This window comes from Gavialis gangeticus, unplaced genomic scaffold (genome assembly GCF_001723915.1).
Source record: "Gavialis gangeticus isolate Ggan-Ray unplaced genomic scaffold, GavGan_comp1, whole genome shotgun sequence".
Classification (NCBI taxonomy): domain Eukaryota; kingdom Metazoa; phylum Chordata; order Crocodylia; family Gavialidae; genus Gavialis; species Gavialis gangeticus.
This window is the reverse complement of record NW_017729006.1, coordinates 14,163,132-14,184,171: the sequence shown is the minus strand read 5'-3', so window position 1 is coordinate 14,184,171 and position 21,040 is coordinate 14,163,132. Positions and strand designations below refer to the sequence as shown.

At 40.3% G+C, this 21,040-nt stretch overlaps 1 protein-coding gene and 1 long non-coding RNA gene across 3 annotated transcripts in view; both read right to left on the bottom strand.

Moving 5' to 3' along the window:
- Positions 1-8,659, bottom strand: part of LOC109291749 — a 15,787-nt gene extending 7,128 nt beyond the window's left edge. The window contains exons 1-2 of the long non-coding RNA XR_002095941.1: positions 8,649-8,659; positions 7,201-7,208 (exon numbers count right to left, since the gene is read on the bottom strand). This is a non-coding gene — a long non-coding RNA (uncharacterized LOC109291749). The remainder of the gene's footprint in view (positions 1-7,200; positions 7,209-8,648) is intronic.
- Positions 1-21,040, bottom strand: part of NEK11 (NIMA related kinase 11) — a 223,175-nt gene that overhangs the window by 64,046 nt on the left and 138,089 nt on the right. For both annotated transcript variants that reach the window (XM_019508841.1, XM_019508840.1), the window contains exons 10-12: positions 19,648-19,767; positions 16,703-16,796; positions 14,816-14,954 (exon numbers count right to left, since the gene is read on the bottom strand). In XM_019508841.1, coding sequence (XP_019364386.1) covers positions 14,816-14,954; positions 16,703-16,796; positions 19,648-19,767 — 353 coding nt within the window. The remainder of the gene's footprint in view (positions 1-14,815; positions 14,955-16,702; positions 16,797-19,647; positions 19,768-21,040) is intronic.

The window sequence follows — 21,040 nt, the reverse complement described above, 5'->3', positions numbered from 1 at the left end:
AAGGTTCAGAGGAGGGCCATTCATATGGACAGAGGTTTGCAGGCAAGGCCCTATGAGGAGACACCGAGGACCTAGATCTCTTCAGCCTGTGCAAGAGAAGGCTGAGAGGTGATTTTGTGGCTGCCTATAAATTCATCAGGGAAGGACAGCAGAGAATAGGAGATGCTCTATTTACTACAACACCCCCTGGAATAACAATGGCCACAAATTGATGAAAGGCAGATTTAGGTTGGATATTAGAAAGAACTTCTTCACAGTAAGGGTTGCCAGAATCTGGAATGGGCTTCCAAGGGAGGTGGTACTCTTCCCTACCTTGGGGGTCTTCAAGAGGAGATTGGGCAAGCACCTAGCTGGGGTCATCTGACCCCAGTGCTCTTTCCTGCCCAGAGCAGGGGGTCGGACTCGATGACCTACTGAGGTCCCTTCTGACCCTAATATCTATGAATCTACCCCTTGCAAGTCACACCTGCCCCGCCACCTGCTTCCTGCTACTACCCCACCTGTTCGTTGCACCCGCCCCCCCCACCCTACTCGCAGGTCATGCCCCTACATCCCCCAGCAGACACCAATTCTCTCCAGCCTGCTGGACCCCCAACCCCCCAGCCATTTTGAAGCAATTTAACCTCCCCTTAACACCCTTGAATGTCTGTACTTAGTCTGTGAGTTGAACAACAAGCTACACAGTGGAGAATGAAATGTATTTTGGCCCCTCAGTAAATATTGCTTCATGCTCATCATTAAGCAATTGGCAGTGAGACCTTATGAAAGCTATGTAAACATTGTAAAGTTCTGGAAATATTTGCTACAAAATACATATGTTCTTGAAAATATTCTACACTTATCTTAGTAACCCTACTCTTTAATTACTTTTTAATTTTATACTTTGCATCCACTTAAAGTTTTCTGTATACACTGCAAATCATTGAAGAATGCACCTAATCAATGACCCACCAAGAGTTAAGATTTCCATGACAGGTTTAAGATAACTGCTCCCATTCTGAGCAGATCTAAGTATGACTGACCCAGGTTAAATATAGGGACATTTTCTAGTTATAATTATTAAGACATCAAACAAAATCAATTGAAAAATACTTCAGAAAATAATGGCAACTGGGTGCACCTACACATCCATTAATGTGCCATTATTAGTGCTCATTAAGGTTAGTACCTTATGTTAGAGGTACTAAATAAATGTGCACTAACCAGTGCTACTGTGCATTAGCATCAGTACATAGTCTTTTTGTGATACTTACTGCGCAGTAGACTAATTATATTGCGCATTAGCACAGCTGTTGCTGTGACATGATAATGTGCAGTAGAATTAGTTTACTACACATTAAACATCTTGTATAGATGCACCTACTGTGTAAGAATTTATTTTGCTATCCCATGCTTTCAAAATGTTTGTAGATTTATATAAATGGTAACTAAAGATTACCATTATTCTATTTTTGATTCTACATTTATTCCAATATCAGTTGAAAATATCTTTCAGGAGAATATTTTGAGAAAAGATGAGAAGTTACACCAAAACATCTATCAAATAATTTGCATCTCATTTGGGTCACAGGAATGATGAAAAAGGGCTGTTTCTTGATTTTCCTCTGTCTAGGTATTTTAATGACTGATTTACATACATATGGTGCTGTAAACACAGTTATGTACAAATAAGACCATTAGAAAAAGGACAGGTTTATTTGCATAAGAGCAGTATTTAACACCTACTATAAATGGTAAATATGGTCATATAATTTAAATAAGGCGGCATGGTTTTTATAACAATGATATCATCATTATGTTCTGTTATATTGGCTTGTAAATATAGTCCCCACATACCTAGTGAAGCTACTATATTCCAAGGTGCTATGCGTAAAATAGTCTCAAGTAGGCCAAATTGATCCTTGTAATTACCTTTGGTATAGTTACCTAAATGGCACGCACAAATGAAGTTTCCACAATGCCAACTGTGTGTATAAAATGGGGATCCTTTAAAAACATGTTCTAAAATATTTAAGGCTTTTTTCCTCTTTTCCACTTAGAATTTAAAACATATTTAACAACTATCCAAAAACTCCAAGAGAGATTCTGAAAAACTAGAGTGTGAAAAAATTAACAGCAGCATCTTAGAATGTCTGAACATTTTCTAATTGAGATTCAGCAGAAACTTTTTTGAAATTCAAAGCAATACAACCATAACGTACAATTAGCAATGGAAATATAGAAATAATGTATGCAATTATTGTAATGTACTTAGCTATTTTGGAAATCAGGGCATTTGCCAGATGTAACATATTGCAACATATTTATTAAAGTAAATGAATTCAAAATACTATAATCAGTAGAATATAGAAAAATAAAAGAGAATAGAATACAAAACACAAGTTAGATAAATAGAGCTCACCAATGGAAAAAGGTGAGACAGAAAAAGTTTATAATACTTGAAAAGTTATTTGGTACCCAGGTTGTAGCTGTGTTGGTCTAGAGGAAAATGCAATCAGGACTCATAGTAAAGATGATATCTTTTATTAGACCAACAAGATTTTTGCAAAACTTTTTTCTTTAATTGCAAGCTTTTAGGCACAAACACCCTTCATCAGGCATTGGAGAAAAGATTGTAACAGTTCTCCTGGGTAGAAATGAAAGCCCATATTTCATAGGATTTCACAGAGTAGTCAATAGATAGAAAACTCCTCTGGGCAATCAGTTCATAGCTGGTGTAGAGTCTCAGGTTTCAGATGGTCATGGTTGTTTCCTGCTTGGGAAAATATGAAGATTTCATTTTTTAATAGTCAGCTAAAATTCGATATCTTCCATGTGTCAGGTATCCAGGTTATAGCCATATTGGTCTAGAGGAAAAACCAATCAGGACCCATAGTAGAGTTGAGATCTTTTATTAGACTAACAAGATTTTTGCAAACAACTTTCATTTCTACCCAGGAGAACTTTTACAATCTTTTCTCCAATACCAGATGAAGGGTGTTTGTGCCCGAAAGCTTGCAATTAAAGACTTTTTTTGCAAAAATTTTGTTGGTTTAAAAAAAAAAGATATCATCTCTACTACGAGTCCTGATTGCCTTTTCCTTCAGACCAATACAGCTACAACCTGGATATCTGACATATGGAAGATATTGAATTTTAGCTGATTTTTAAAAATGAAATCTTCATATTTTCCCAAGCAGGAAACAACTGTGACCACCTGAAACCTGAGATCCTGCTCCTGCCTTTGTTTCAAGGTCATTTGCATCATCACAGAACCTCACAGGAGATGAGACGCTTCATACCAACTATGAACCGATTGCCCAAAGGAGTCTTTCATCTATGGACTCCTCTATGAAATCCTATGAAATATGAACTTACATTTCTACCCACGAGAACTTTTACAATCTTTTCTCCAATGCCTAATGAAGGGTGTTTGTGCCCGAAAGCTTGCAATTAAAGAATTTTTTTGCAAAAATCTTGTTGGCCTAATAAAAGATATTGTCTCTACTACAAGTCTTGATTGCCTTGAAAAGTTATTAGCACTTAAGGAAACAGCTTGTTGGTGAGGTCCTGGGTAGATTATTACTGACAAAATACAGAATAGTGACTGAAAACAAAGGGCAAACTTTCTCAGTTCCATTAATTTCAGGGGGTAAAGATCTCCAAAGATTTCATAGGTGAAAGAACCCACCTCCTTTTTCTTATCCTCTCCATTTTCAGCAGGGTTACTGAGAGCAAGATTTGACTTTAGGCCTGATGTTCTACTATATGTTCTACTATATATACTGTCCCTCCCTTCAGTTACCAGTTTACTCAGTCTTCATATTCTTTTTCTTATAGAGGGCTCATCTTCACTGCATATGTAAGTTCAAGCTGTAACTTAAGTATTAGTGACTCCTTCCTAAGCACAAAAATGTTTAGCTTGAGTTAAGTGCTGCTCTAGACACAAGCTAGTGATGCTGAATCTCCAGCTAGTGATAGAGTGGAAATGCAGCGACTGGAGTTGAAAACCTCATCAACTACTTCCCAATTACCCTGCCTTGCAGTGGTATTGTATCTCAATGCTTCTCTTTCACTCTGCTCTCACTCCAATGTGGCAGTGAAGACAAGCCCTTGAAAATATACCATGTCTGGGTTAACTGTATTTGTTTATATGGTTTAATAAACAATTTTAAAATAACTATTTGTCCCACTCTTGTTTTCCATATCTTTTCAGCCATGAAATTGATATGAATATAAAGTGGCACTCTGAGCCAAAAATGAGTACACAGCTTTACATTTTCATTCCATATTCTTTTTTTATCACTAGATGAATCACTTAATTGTGAGGATGAAATGATAAAAAATATACAGTTTAATAACTCCAGAAATTAAATGTTTGGGTATTTCACAGCAATACCGCAAAGCACCATGACAATCCCATATGAGGACTGCAACAAGAGGGAACTGATAATATAGTATTGCTGATTTTTATTAAACATGTAGGACCCCAGTCTACTCCCACTTATAGCAATATAAATCAAGATTAACTCTACCGATGCCAGTTATATCAGTATGAAATGTGTATGACAAAAGAATTAGCCCATACTACAGTTTACATTAGTCTTACACCCCTGCCAGCTGGGGCGATAAAAAGCACAAGGTGATCTGATGTGTGATCCACACAAATCGGCTTCCTACCATGCCACACATGCCTGGTAGGAGGTATTATTGTGGGATCAAGCATTAGATCCCATAAGCCTTATTACCTGCAGCTGAAGGGGCTCCCAGGCATGGAAGCACATACTGCGCCCCCATGGCTGGAAGCCCTGTCACCTGCCTCTGTGGGCAGTATTTCCTTTTACAAGGCACCTGGTAACATGAGTTGGATCTGCAAGTGATTTCTTCCCTCATTCCTGCTTCTGTACAGCTTGTAATGCTGCACCATCAATTATGATTGCCCTCTTGTCATGTCATGGTATAGAAATGAGTTACTTTGGTAGGTTAATGTTGCACTCTGCAGATATATTTGACCTCCTGCCTTGAAGAAATAAGTGCTCACTAATGCATACCCTGAAGTAGTTTATGGCTATTAGAATATAGCTTGTTGATTTTTAAATGCTCTTTCTAAAACACTGTTTTTGATGGTGGATGTAAGCAAGATCACCTTACATGTGTAAACCAGTCCATTTTAGGTCAAAGATACTTAGGAAAGGGCTATAAATACACCTTCTATATCAAAGTTCTAAATGTTCCCTGAAATATCTGGGAGCCTGGCTACATTTTTAGGCTAAACACAGACATTCAAAAGGCCCGAGCCTGAATCGATTCAATCTTTGCAGGTTAGTCTAAACTGCATAGAACTGGCAAGCAAGTGAATAGACATTCACTTTTGATTCCAGAAATACAGCCACATGCCTGCAGTGGCTCAGGCCAGATGCTGGGGGGCACTGCAGTGAGCCCTCCCTTCCCTTCTGCAGTGGCAGAAAGGCTGGAGGGAAGCCCTCCAGGCTTTTCCTCCCTTCCCCACTCCCTGCTTGAGCTGGGGGGGGGAGGGGGGAGGGGGCATGATCAGGCCCTGACAGGCAGCTGAGTATGACTGGGGAGGGGTTTAAAGTGCCACCTTGGCCTCCACGGTTCCCAGCCGGGGCGTGCCTGGAAGAGAATGGGGGAAGCAGCCCAGCCAGGTCTTTCCCTGCCCACGGCTCAAGCAGCAGGAGTGGGGCATGGGCAGATGCCAGCTGGTGGTGGCACCCTGAGAAGGAGGTGTGGTAGGGGGGTTTAAACCTCCCTCCCTACTCCTTCCCACTGGCATGGGACCCCAGCTAGGAAAATCCCATTTGGTAAGGACATAGTATCCCCTGCCAGGCTTACCCCTACTGCTGAAGTGGCAAGCAGGGAAAAGCCTGGCAGGGGCTGCTGTGTTCTTGCCAGGCAGGCCCCAGCTGGGGTCCTGTGCTGGTGGTAAAGGGGAGGGAGGAAGTATTAATTTCCCACTCCCCACCCCCAACTTTGCCTCAGGGGTCTAGACGGCCTAGGGTCTGGCCATACCCTCACCCCCGAGTGATGAAAAGCCTGGCATGGGCTGCAGTCCAGAGCAGGGTTTCCCACCCCAGCCCCTTCTCAGCCAGCTGGAGCAGTGAAAGTGCTCCAGCTGGGGAGCAAAGGAGTGGGGCCAACTCTGCTCTGCTGGAGCAGATAGCACAGCACAGCCCAGCTCAGGGCTGCAAAGCATCCTGGGATGCTGGGGTACTGTGAGAGAACTTAAACTAGGAACGGGTCTGGGGCAGAAGTTCCCTAAACTGGTTTGAGCTAAGTTGGTTAAGTTTGAAACTGCATTCAACAAGGTTTATCTTAAACAAGTTCTGGCCATTTTGAAAGCAGTTTATGTGCACTGAACTTCTGTTCTGTTACTCATTTAAATCAGTTTCTGATCACTTAAACTGGTTTATGTGTAACTTTCTGTCCGTAGGCCTCAGCACAGCTTGTGGCTCAACAGCTGATTTCTATTTTCCTTCCCTTAGTAAATCGGCATTGGAAATAGTTAACATTTCCCACTATCAATTTCATTACAGAAGGCAAATAGAAAGTGGATGGACAAGTCTATCAGACTGCCCCCTGTTCTCGCTTATAGCACTGCAAACTCAGGACTTGACTACACAAGGAAGCTGTTGCACAATGAGCTAGGGTGTGGATCTATAGCTTGCTAGGTACTTTGCATTAACATTGCACACAATCTTCATGCTCCACTTTCAAATTACAACAAGCTACCTCACACAAAGATATCTTTATACTAATTAGTGCAGATTATCTAACACATTGTAAATTTGCACCCTAGCTTAATACAAGGTAACTTTTCAATGTAGGCAAGCTCCCAGTGACTAGTTTTAGAATACTCAGATGATGAAAGTTCTATTACTTCCCCCCAAAATAAGATTTGAACACCAAGATTTCTCACTAAGTATTAAATCCAACTTCAATATATTTTTCTCCCATAGAATCATAGAAAATTAGGATTGGAAGGGACCTCAGGAGGTCATCTAGTCCAACCCCCTGTTCAAACCAGTACTATCCCAAACTAAATCATCTCAGCTAAGGCTTTGTCTTGCTGAGTCTTAAAAACCTCCAAGGATGGAGAATCCACAACCTCTCTGGGTAACCTGTTCCAGTGTTTTACTACCCACCTAGTGAGAATGTTTTTTCTAATATCTAACCTAAACTTCCCTTGCTGCAACTTGAGACCATTGTACCTGTTCTGACACCACTGAGAACAGTCTAGCTCCAGCCTCTTTGGAACCTCCCTTCAGGTAGGTGAAGGCTGCTATGAAATCCCCTCTGTCTTCTCTTCTCTAGACTAAATAAGCCCAGTTCCCTCAGTCTCTCCTCATAAGCATGGATGACTGGTGCCACCTGAGTCAGGGGGCACATGCCCCCCCAGCAGCCAGTCAGTGACTGGGGGGGAGGGGGCAGAGGGCCCTGTAGCAGATTGTGCAGACCAGGAAGTGCAAGTGGTGCTCCCGGAAGCGGCCATGGCACTCCTTGAAGTACCACTGGTGCTTCACCTGGTGCCCCCCAGTCCCCGCCACTGCTCATAAGTTATGTGCCCCAAGCCCCTCATCATTTTTGTTGCCCTCTACTGGACTCATTCCAATTTGACCATATCCTTTCTGTAGTGGGGGGCCCCAAAACTGTACTCCGGATGTGGCCTCACCAGTGCTGAATAGAGGGGAAGAATCATTTCCCTTGATCTGCTGGTAACACTCCTATCGACAAAGCCCAGTATGCCATTAACCTTTTTGGCAATAAGGGCACACTGCTAGCTCACATCCAGCTTACTGTCCACTGTAACTCCCAGGTCCTTTTCTGCAGAGCTGCTGCCCAGTCAGTGAGCCCCCAACCTGTACTGGTAAATGGGACTGTTCCATCCTAAGTGCAGGACTTTGCACTTGTCCTTGTTAAACTTCATGAGATTTGTTTTGGCCCAGTCCTCCAATTTGTCTAGGTCACTCTGAATCCTAGCCCTACCCTCCAGCATATCTACTACTCCCCCCAGCTTGGTGTCATTTGAAAACTTGCTGAGGGTGTACTCTATGCTATCTTCCAGGTCATTGGTGAAGATATTAAACAGACTATTTAACTAATGTCATTTATAACTATCCAAATATAATTGGGAACTAAACTGGGAAAAATTATCAAAGTAAAAATAATCAGTACAAAAGAAAATGAAAACATATGGAAAAAATCTGTATCTGTAAAACAAAATTATAAAAAGTTTTATAAACCATAATGCCTTGCACATATTCAAGAAATGCAATAGTTCTGAGGGAACAAGGGTGTAGCTAATACATATGGGTCTGATTAACATGGGCTGAAGCAGTGTGGCAAGTGCAGTATTTGAATAGCATGAATGATTAATAGTGACTACAGAATTATCTGTTAGTAAAGTGTGAAGAAAAGAGGCAAAAGTAAACTACCATATTTCCCACTTGTGTGACTCAGTTGTTTGTCTCATTTTAAAAATAATGAACAGCTATTACTTCAACATGGTGAGAGAAAGTGAAAATCTTTAACTATGAAAAATCCTTAAAAGTAATTTTTGTAGTAAATTATTTTGATGGTTTATTAACTCCCAGTTGCTGGAGGGGATTCTAACTGCACACCTGCCCCAGCAACTACAATCTTCTTTGCACAGCATATCTTTAAAAAAAGTCAGTCAAATTGACAGAATCTTCTGCTACACGCAAAAATGTAGCTACATATTGGACCTGAAGTTGCTGATTCACTGGAATGGCAATACATCTCTTTGTATACCACCCCACTCACTCTACTGGTCCTCAGACAAGGTTAAAGGTCTTCCCAAGGTTCATAGTCCATAAACTTAGTGTGGTTATGGAATGCCAATTTCAACAGCCAACAGCTGCCAGTACATTAGCTGCTAGGAAGAATGACACATGGGTAGCTTTTCATATTTCACCCTGTAGCTCATATCCATTCTGTGTAGTAAGCACAAAGAGGCCCATGTTATTCAGTAACAATATGTATAATATTGCCTCATAGAAGCTGTCTCCTTTTTCACCTCATGCCACAATTTGTAGTGACTGGCATACATGAACAACAGTAAGTTTGGTCTACCAGTAATCAGGTTCTGGATGTATGCTTGCTACAGTTACAACTTTCTTCCTTTGCCCATTTTATACAAAAATACAGAATTCAGTTCATTAAAAGAAATCAGCATAATTTATGGTCCACATCATGTTTTGTATATCACGTTTATTGATTACTAGGTTAAAACTGATTCCCTTTCTAGTCATTTAAGCAGTGTGTTTGTATAAGATTTTCAAAGTACTTCTCTCTCTTTCTTTCTCAGAGTAGTACAGTCTTTGCTGTGCAGAGCACCATATGTATACAAAGTTGTTGAAGGAAACAGAAAAAAAAATGATAGCATCTCAAGGTATGCTGGCAGACACAAACCACTCTAGCTTAACATTAGACAGTTGGGTTCGGGAGCTATGCTCCAAATCACTCTTAATCCCATGAGCCTCAGATTGTTCAGCAATGTTCCCAGTCCATGCATGAAAAGAATAAATCTCCATAATACATCTTAACTGTATAGTAACCAGTGAAAAATTGGAGAAGTAATTTAAATCTTATCTTGATGTTTAACAACAATACTGAAATTGTTATTAGCCTCCTTCTATAGTTGACTTTTCTGCATTGCTATTGTTTTCTGTGAGCAAGATGATCTGGAAATGTAGTGTCTCTAGCCAACATGACCACTAAATACCAACAGATTATTCAGTAATCACCACAAGACAACCCTTTCCACCCTCTGAAAACAGAAATCATTGGAATAAGAAATTGCTCAGTTATTTGTGACTGCAGGGAAATGTACAAAGGCACACAGGTGATGGTTAAGTGAAAATTCCTCTGACAAGTACACACACAGATAGATTAGTATCCTTCAAGAGAAGCTGTACTCCTGGGGAAAACAATTAACTGCTGTGGAGCTCCCTGACAAGCATTTCATGCTTGAGTTATGTGATTGGCAATAATCTCAAAATTTTTCTTCATTCTAACTCACTTCAGTATCTTGGAAGGGGTTTCAGAATTTGATATATTCACCCAACTCTAAAGTTGATTGACTTACCATGCCACGAAACTGAGGTATTCATTGAACTAAAACAGCCAACTTTGATTTCATGTTCTCTCCTAGTGGAGTAGAAGTATTTTATATAGTCCTGATACATGTTCAAAGAAATCATAGTGTGAGGGGATTTCATTCTGTGCCTTTCTATATGAGGTACTATAAAAACTACTCCGCCACTTAAAACAGGCACATTTTTTGAATGGGACCATAGATTTTTCCTACCAGGTGCTGGAAAGTTGAAGTGGCTCCATGAAATCCAAAGCAAGTTGTTCTACATTTAAAGATGACTGAAGGGCCATTCATGGACAATATTCTAGCCAGGAAGAATCTGCTAGTAGCTTCTAGTTAGGCCTAGTGTGAAGACATAATGGACTTTGCTTAATCTTTCTAAGTCGTTTTTCTCATGGTAGGTATCAAACTTCAACGTAGTGTTTATTTTTCTAAAGTCTATACAAAGCCTGACTAAGTAGCTTTGTATAGACAGGGGTGTCAAACTCATTTGGGGCCCCAGGCTGGGTCTGGACTGTAGGGCTCATCATGGGTCAGATCCAGCCCAGGGTATGGGAGTGGCTGCCATGACTACCACAGTGGTGGGTCTAGCAGCAGCAGGTCTGAAAGATCTTGTAGAGTCAGCAATCTGGAAGTGGAGATCTGCTAGTAGCAGGAGGGATCCAGAGGTGGCCACGTGTCCAAGGAAGAGGTTTGGGAGTGGTGGTGGCAAGCCAAGTTTGCAGCCAGCGGCCCTGGCAGCCAAAAGGCCCTGAATTCCATAGCAGGCCATGTTCCCAACTTCTGGTGGCTTGTGGGCTGGACTGAGAGACTCCATGGACTGAATCCAGACCCTGGACCAGATTCAGATCCATGGGCTGTATGACACCCCTGTCATAGACTTAGGTTGGGGGAACAAATCAACGTAGTTTCATCACTCACACTGCAACGATGATCTCCATATCCTTCATCCTCTGCACTTCCTTGACTATTAGCTATATCTCCTCAGGAAGTGGTTACAGGGCTTAACACAATTAGTTCTCAAGTTTAGTCTCTGCCTAGTGAAACATGAGGTTCACCTGACCAAGTAGTTCCAAATATCTTCACCCAAGTCCACTACCAAATGGAATACCTGCATCTGTTGCTTAGGGTCCAGATGTTCTCCCAGTGGGAAAAATCTGGCCTGCAAAAGGGGATGAATTTTACAATCCTAGTTAGGGGTCAGAGGTGAAAAGGGATATTGTGGGAGCCCTCCCAGTTATTACAGGGTTTCAAGAGTGGGCCTTAATGTCAATGAGACTGGGACCTAGGCTTCTGGCACCACCAGTGGAGTTTGTGCTGCAGTCAAGATCCTACTTCTAAGCACCACTTGTGAAGGGGTTTGTTCCCAGATTCATTAAGGGACTCCAGTCCTATAAGACCTTACTCTGCTGGTCCTTGAAGTCCAGGCCATTTTTTCTTTATTCCTCTTTATTGCAGTCTTCCTTTAGGATTAATAATTTGCGTTTTAGAAAGACTGGCTTTCCCCTCTGCTTTGTGCTTTAGGGGATGGTCTCGTAGCTGTTTCCCAGACAGCTTACCCTACTTGACAGGGGTCTTCTGGGTATGTTCCCTAGGGGCTTCTTAGAAGGTAGCAGCAGCTGCTGAAGAGCTCTTTGAAGTACTCCCCAAGCTCTCTCATAGCAACCCTACCCAACTTGAGCTGCAGTCTTTTATGCCAGCTGTTGCTGGTCAATTATTTAGTCAAAACTGGAGAAGGAGATGTTCTGGCCATTAACTGCTTTGTCTCTGCTATAGCATAAAGTTCATATACAAAAATCCCCAAATGAAACCTTGATCCAGATTTTATTTTTTTATGTTCTATATTCCATTGATCCAAATACAAATTCTACTGGGGACATTGTTATTTCAGCTTAAAATTTTAACTTGAAAATTAACAACTGAAACCATGTCTACATTTTAACCAATTTAATAGCAACTCAGTTTATATGGTTGTAGTGGCAATAATACTGGACACAATAATTAATGGCTTTGACACCCCCCTCAGGATTTACAAGATGTTCACAAAGTGATATATGTAATTTCTCTGGACTGTCAGTGAGTCCTTTTCCCCATATGCACTCATCACCATGGTATCCGAGTACCTTAGAAAAAAATTATTAAATCCACATACAGCTTTGTATAAACCAGCTGGGCCAAACTCATAAACTCAGCTATCAAGCTAGACACATTTCCTATGCTTTCATTCCATTCCTATCATATGTATGTCTCAGATTTATTTAAAACAGACTGACTTTGAAGACAGACCTAAACACATATTCCCTCCCTACTTGCATACGTTCTGAATCTATTTAGGTAGTCTAACATGCTTTTCCAAAAAGCTTCTCACTAACATCCATTGCTCTTTCTTAGTCTCTTATTTGAACTGTCTCTCTCTCCCTTGGAGATACTTGCTAGCAGCTACATTTTCTCTCTCACAGATCATCTCTCTTGATACTGTGAAAGAGCAAGTCAACCATAACAAGCATCAATGCAGCCACAATGAAAGTGAAAAGCCATTTTCTATTACCTGTTTGTTCAAATGCTAAAGCATATAGTTTTGATGTTCCTAATCTGATTATATATATCCACACCCCTTTCTTGATGTATATCAATTAACATTAAAAGCCAGAGCAATCAGTGAAAAGTAGCTTGAATAGTTTTAACTATTCATACATTTAATGCATATATTTATATATAAATATTACATAAATGTTGAAACAACATTTCAAACAGAGAATATATTAAGAAGCTGCAATTCACAGAAAATATATGAAACTGATTAATCACAGAGGTCAGGTTTTGCAAAAGTTAATACATCACAGAAATGATTTACAATGTAATTAGAACCTTTGAACTTGCAGAGATAACCTACTTCATATATTATGCATATTAATATTTCATATACATGTTCCTTTTTAATTTTACTCTTTATAGGCCTGATTGAATGCCAAAACAGAAGAGTTTTATCTTTAGTAGCTGTTTCCAACAGAGGTACCAACATGACAAAATCTAACAATCCAGTTTTCACCAAAGTTGGAAGGTCAGCAGGATGGACGACTGAACGAACATGAAAACTGAACTATATCAGCTTTAGAAGTGTTCCTTAAAAACTAGGGATAAACACACTGGCAGGAAACTTACACTGGCACTGAAACATGCCTATTCTATGAGTAAGATGAAGACTGCAGTTTTCAGCAACAAGCACACAAGGATTTCTGAATATTAAAAATTGAAGTATATTATTCTGCTGGTTAATTGTGCAATGACCCTGAGACCAGCTACACGTGCAAAGTAGCTATAGCATGCCATAAAAAGCTCCAACCAGCTATGAAGTTAGACCTTGAAAACATGTATTAACATTATAGCTGGCTCCTATTGTGCTTTTATTTGCATGTATAGCAGGGTCTCCTCTGCAGCTGGAAGCCCCATCAGTTGATGGGGCTCCGAATCCTAGGAGTGCACCATGCCCATCTGGGGCTGAAAGTCCTGCAAACTGAGGGGTCTCATCCCCGACAGCTGCCAATTCTGGGTCCCAGTAGCACAGAGACTCAGATTCCCACAGACACTGTGTGCTGGGACCCAGTTGGGTCCCAGCAGCCAGGGGGCTCAGCTGCCCCAGGGATGAATGAAACTCCCAGAGCTGGGAGACTGCAGCTTCCTCAATTTCCAAGCCTAGGAGGTATGTAAAACCCCTGGGGCTAGGAGATCACACCCCCAAAGCTGGGTGATAGTGACAGCCATGATCCCTTAGCCCTCAGGGTTTTATACAGCCTCAAACCTGAGGAATCATGGCAACCACGTCCCCAGCCCTGGGGGTTTCATGCCACCCCCCCCTACCCCACCCCAATTAGGGAGCTCCCGGCCATGGGCTCTTGCTTCTTGCTGGTTCAAAGGGTGCCCAGGATTGGGCTCCCCCAGCACCAGCAATAAGGTGTGATGGGATCTAATCCACATGTGGCATGGCAGGAGACAATTCTATAGATCATGCATTAGATCCCATTATGCATTTACCTGCATGTGTAGAGGGGCCCATAAAAACAGAATGCAGATATAGGTAGCATCACACTAGACAGCAGGCACATTAGCCATTGTTTTCACTGTCTACTACCAGATATGCAAGATCAAGCTCTCCATTTGTTCATCCATCCACAAATAATACACGTTTCATAAGCTTTCATGTTTCCAAGAGAGTGGCTAAGCATTTTCAGTCAATCAAGCCTCAAAGGATTTTCATCTAACTTTCTCACTCTGATACGATGTTTGCCACATAAGACCATCATGCATTAACACTGCACATGCCTTACATGCTCTTAAAAGGAACTTGCAGCTGGGGACTGTTGAGAATAATTCTGTTCCAACACAACTCACCTAAAGGAATCAGGATAAAAACTGTCTCCCTCCTAATTCTCCCCCATGCATGGAGAAGGACAACTTCTTTGATGCTTCCACCTTTCCAAACTCACAAAACATAGATTCCTCATACTTCTCCACTGCATTTCCACCATAACATCCATCCAGGTCCTTTCCATCCCTTTTTATAGGTTTTGTAACAAATTTGTAACTTTGATTTTTTTTTTTTTGACTAGGATTTCTCTGCCACCAGTTAACAAGGGTATAGTTTAATATTAGGAGATTTTAAATAGAAACTAATTGGCTCAACAAAAATTTTCAAATTCTTACCATGGTCCACAGGTTCAGACATACAAAGTCTGTTTGGGGCCTCATTTTCAGTTGGTTCATCATGTCCTATGGATACATAGTCCAGTGCAGTGACTGGCTGAGAATGAATCAAAGGCTCTGAAGTCTGTTCATCACATTCCTTAATTGAAGCAACATTGATAATGTAAATGATTAGAAGCTCTCAGTTTGGCTGCAATGTGACAGATACTCTGATACATACAAGTGCTGGGCACTTATGATAAGCAGCCGTTCTTTGTAACAAGACTTTTAAAAAAAACTGATCGAAAGTCACTGATATTTCATGAGGACACATTAAAATTAACTATTTCAGCAGAGACAGTAGGATACCAAAATGAAACAACCAGGCCAGAATAGAGCTATAAAGCTCTAAACAAGAAGGCATTGTTTCAGACTGTTTCACTGCTTCTCTGATAAGCTGTAACACAAGTGCAGGATCTATTTTTTTTCTTGCAGATATCTTAAGACCAAATGAAATTTTTTTGGGGGGAGGAACACCAACATTTCTTTCTTACTAAAAGCTGGATGGAAAGTCCAAAGTAATCATCTTAGCTAAATAAATAAAAGGAAGCAACAATCCCATCACAATGACTAGGTACAGACAGTCAAAAAGCCCAAGGCAGAATTGACTCAATCTACACAGCTTTCTCTAAGCTGGGGCATTTGCCGGGGGGAGCAGCACTGCAAGAGAGAAAGCCCCTGCCTCAGGAATTTTCCTCCCACCTGCTGTGCAGACCCTGGCTGGGGGGAGCCAGGACCAGGGTGGGGGTCCTTTCCCCCCCTCAACCACCTCCGTGGCACCGCCGTGCCACTGCGGACAGGGCTAGGGAGAGCCTCAGCTCTCTGGCATCCAAGGGCAGGGCCACCTGGCACAGCTGGAGCAAACAAACTGAAGTACAGGCTAGGTCACCCAACCTGCAAGGGGGGATGGGTGGGTTAGTGCATCCTGGGATGCCTGGGGACCAAGATGTAACTTGTGTTGGGAGGGGATCTGGAGCAGAAGTTTGATAAACCGATTTAACTTAAATCAGTTAAGTTTGATACTACATCCATTCAGGTGATCATAAACCATTTCAGCCATTCTAAAACTGGTCTATGAGCACTGAACTTCTGTTCTGTTACAGGTTTAAACCAGTTTCCAATCACTTATACAGGTTTATGTGCAATGTCTGTCCCTAGCCAATATGATATTTGAGGAATTATCATCTTAAGACTCTCCTGGAAATTAATTTATTTTGAACGATGGCTCCATTTGGGGCTGGAGTAGATACAGAGAATAGGTTCAAAATTTCAGTGGGTAAGAATGAGTTACGGTAAAAAAAAAGCCAGTAGGCCAATTAATTCTCATTCCCTTCCCCCTTCTCCTCCCATCTCTGATCCTTTGATTACAGCTATATTCATTCTCCCTTCCCCCCTCCTCCCCTCTTTCACCTATCAATCACCTCAATTTACATTTTAACTGACTGGCTTTTTTGCATAGTACTGGCATCTGGCTGCTTTACCATTCCATCCAGGAAGAGCAGAGACCATTTGCAGACGCTTCCTCAGTCTGATGAAGGGTGTTTGTGCCTGAAAGCTTGCAAAGAAAAATTTTCCCAACTATTTGACTTCGTCTAATAAAAAATATCGGATTTACCCAAAGAACCTTGTCTGATTAGGCCAGTTAAAGACATTTGTTGAAGCTTATTTGTGCTACTGAAGAAACTTTTTCCAAAATGGAACCCATTTCAGCTAAGTCTTCTAGATTTCAAAGCACGACCAAACTATTTATCAGGGAGCAGGATTTAGCTGATGGTTCTGCAAGTGCGAGAGAAACTGAAAAATACTTGGTTTGAGCAGGTGGGTCTAAAACATCATAACATCACTTACATGAAGCACATTTATACTCAATTGTTGAAAATTACGGGATCTCAGTTCTTGCATTCTTTTTAAGTTTTCTTGATATTTTTCTTCTGCCAGCTGTCTGCAAATACAAAGTATATGTATTCAACCATCTGCATTACAAATATCTGGAATTTAAAAATCAACTGCAGTAGGGCCAAATGTTCAAGCAGGAATAGGGCTGTCATCCCTACAGGTGTTGTTTGGATGCACTTACAGACAGTATTTAGTTCTTATTTATTGAATTTATTATATTTATTTTCACAATTTGTATACAGTAATCTAGAGGTGACACGTGATTTCCTTAGCAAACCTTTGCCAGCTTTATTTCTTCAGAACAATTTAAATAATGTGAACTTTATTTTCCACCATGTGTTCCTGGGATGCTTCTGCCCTGGGGAAACTCAGGCATAGTTTGAAAATTCTAAACATTCTCTCAGGAAGGGTTAACTAAGCAGATGTGACCCACAAGGGATCACTTGAAGTTGCTGATTCAGGAAATCAGAGATAGTGCTGGAGCTAGCTGCCTTCCCCACATACCAGGGGAAGACACCTGGGGCTTCCCTCCCATACTGCACAGCCCCAGGAGAGAAGGCAGCTGGCTCTAGCACCTGGGGCTTCCCTCCTGTGCTGTGCCAGTGCGCATGCATGGTGGGGAACACTGGTGATAGGCTACCCACAGGAGGCTCTGCCTCTTACCACCATGTGCAGCGCTGGCCAGAGCTGCACCCCATCGGGCACCAGTGCCCTAAGCACCATTGCCAGCTGCTGCTGCGCCATGAGGGGATATTGGCAAGGGGGGGGGTCCCCACACCATCCATATGCCACACACCCACACCCTACCCCCACAACACCCCACATATACACCCCTAACATACCCTATGCCCCTCATACACACAGCCACAACCCCTCACAAGTTCCCCACTCCTGCCCCACATGCCCCCACCATACATCCCCCCCCACAATATACAAGGCTAAGAATTTATTTTTGAGTTATAATGCAACCACTTCTATATACATTACACAAACCCAAATCATGAAAAAGTATTTTTTGAAATAAGTAAAATATGTTACAGTACAAGATGTTTGACATCTTGTTTCTTTTCTGATTCTAAGATGGCAACCCGCCCTCCCAAAAGGAGTATTTCCAAGGGGTGAGGGGAGGGACTTCTGGTGGTAAAGGTCAGGGGTTAGGGCTGGAACTTCTGGTCCCAAGATGGTGACCAGGGAATGGAGCAACACTTCAAGGGGTGGGGCTACCCATGTGGCCCTTGACAGCTCACCAAACCTCAATAGACAGCCCTCTACCCAAAACAATTGCCCACCCCTGCTCTGCTGTCTGCAAGAAACATATCTCAAAGATGAATATGGACATAGATTTATCACTTTTATATTACAGAACAGATATACTTATTTTTTCTGATGGAAAGGAAAATTCCATGAACAACCAAGCTAAAATCTGACCATTTGGTATTACTGCCTAACTCAAAACTATAAAAAGCTTGGTGGTTTTGCTAACCTATTATTTATAAATTTTCCCATAAATTTGCATCTTGGCCTGTCCTAGTTAAGCACATTATTCAAAATTTCAAACACCACCCACAAATAATATCAGAAGTGTGAAATTCCAATAGCTTTTCAACAGTGGCTGTCATTCCAATGAGAATAATTTCTATTGGGATGAGGATAAATGTCCATATAAAAATAATTAGTGCCTCCAAACCCAGCTGTAATTTTTAACCCCTATTGTTAAATTTGATCTTTGTCAAACACACATGCTGATAACTATTTTTTTTCTATGGGGACATCAACCCACAGCTTCTTTACATATTTGTAGTTTTTATTGTAATAGGATGTTATTGCTAAATTGAAATGAATGCTTGCTTTGGCATGGTAGTATTAATGTTTTGATCCTAATAGACATGAACAATTAACTGCTCCCTTAAATTTTGCAAATAAAATATATTTATTAACATAAACTGAACTTTGAGAAACTGCTTGAAGAGAATTTTTAAATGAGTGCCCCATAGAATCTCAAAATGAGTTACCCATCATAGAAGGTGGTTTTTCTATTGGTTTTCTTTCATATTAACTAAAGAGTTCAAAAGTTTTCATTGGAAAAAACAAACCTGGATCAGCAATATAATACATTTCTTTTTATTCTGTGGTGGAGTCTTGATAACGAAGCTTGGACTTCCACATACTGTTCCCACAAAGAGTATATACTGTTCTCCCCATTACAATCTCTCTTATTTCTCAGGGAAAACAAAGTATGGTAAGAATTGTAAGCCACACCCATCACCATTGCATTTGATTGCTTAATTAGTCTATCTCATCACATCTGATCTTCCAGGGCTATTAATTTCTACCTCTGTAGAAACAAGGAATTTTTTGGTGGTATCTTTTATTTGTCCAAATTGCCTTCCACCCCAGAGGTCTAACACTTCTCCCAGCTATACAGTTGTTCCAATAAAAGACATAAGCAAAAAAAAAAAAACCTCTGCCTCGTATATTTCTTAGACCATCATGGCAACAACATCTCCCCTACCAGTGTAGGCAAGTCTCAGATGACAAAATAATTGACAGCTTCCTCAAAAGCTAGAACTTTGATCACAGCTAAATGGATAACTTCTAGAGTGATTATTTAATGAGCCGGTTATAAAAAAAGTTTCATAGAAAAAGAATATGAAGATTTCTTGCATATGGATCTAGTAAAAAAGCTGGTATCTGAAATGCAGTTTGGGGTTAACTTTCCAACTTTTCTCCCTACTTGAGCAATAATAATAATGTAACTAACATATCGTTCACCCCTCAGTAGCTGAAGGATCTGCTTAGAAGCAACAGGGGTGACTTTTTTTATTTTGTACTCTCTTGGTAAATTATTAACAGTGAAGGAATGCATGGGGAGAACATGTTTATGTCATGCATCTTACTTAAGCTTCCTTGCTTTCTCATCTGCAGCATTTAATTTCCTCAGCCTCATTCGTTCCCGTGGAGTCATTTTCTGTACCTCAGACAGCTCCCGCAGAGTTTGCAAATGGACTTTTTTCTGCCTAAAAATAAGTGCATGCAAGCTTGCATTTATACAAAGATATAAACAACAATATATAAAACTCACATACATTTGTTACTGAAAAAAGTAGACATTTTAAAAGCAATAATTAGGAAGTCACAGCTAATATAACAATCTAACCAGAGCTTTGTTTACATTATAATAGTTTTATATCAGAATTCTTTTCACTGTTGAGTTATATAAACTCAGACCTTTAAACCTAAAACATTTTACACAAGACATTTTAGATAATGCAGAAGAAAATGGACAAAGAGGAACACAATGTTTTAGGAAAATAAACAGAAGCAGACTGGCAAAAAATTGTCTTCTGACTTATTATTAACTATATCAAAAGCATAAATTCTGCTCTTCAGTTTAAATCACAAGCAACTAGTAAAGCTCTGAAAACTGTAATTTTTAATGCTCAATTTTAAACATGGATAGAAAAATAAAAATATTGATGTACTTTTCACAGGATTTTTAATAGTCATGTACTTCGTTTTTATGCTGCTTGTCACCATTCACTTGGTCACACAGAATAGCAGTGATTTTTTAATGACTTTATGGTCTCCTTAAATTTATCCATGAATACTAAAAGAAGAACTATGGGCATACCTATTCCAGAACTTCCTTTGTATTTGTAAACAAAAAAACAAAAAAATCAATCTCTGATACTGTATAGATCTCCTAACTGAAAAGTATATTGATTCCAGACTTCATTTTACAGCCTACAATTATTATAAAAATGAAACTGCAATTCTGTAGTAGTTTGGTAATCATATATACATATCCTCAGGATTTGCAATACTGAAATGTGTGTATACATTTCAAGTAGGTATTCTTGTTTTCAAAATTCAAGATGTAGCTGCTATGTCTTCATTTATCTAATGCACGATCATCCACAAGTTTAATTTTGTTTCTCAAAAAATTCATAGCTTTTTGCAGACTATTTTCTCAGAAATATCAGGATGTTTGTGAGGAGAGCAGCTTTCACCATGTTTCTACAATATTGAACCCAAAGAAAAATATTAGAAGGATATAAATGGTACTAGGAAATATATAACACTAAGGAAAAAGACAAGAAGATTTCAATTATTAATAGGGCTGGAATGAACCCTGAAAGAATTACCACAATAATTTGGGCATATTTTTATGCATTGTACCAGAACTTAAGAACCTCTGGGAAACAAAGGCATTTTTTTTCTTTCAAAATGAGATTGAATTTGTAGAGGTTTATACTCGTTTAAGTACTTAAACTTTACTAGAAAACAAAG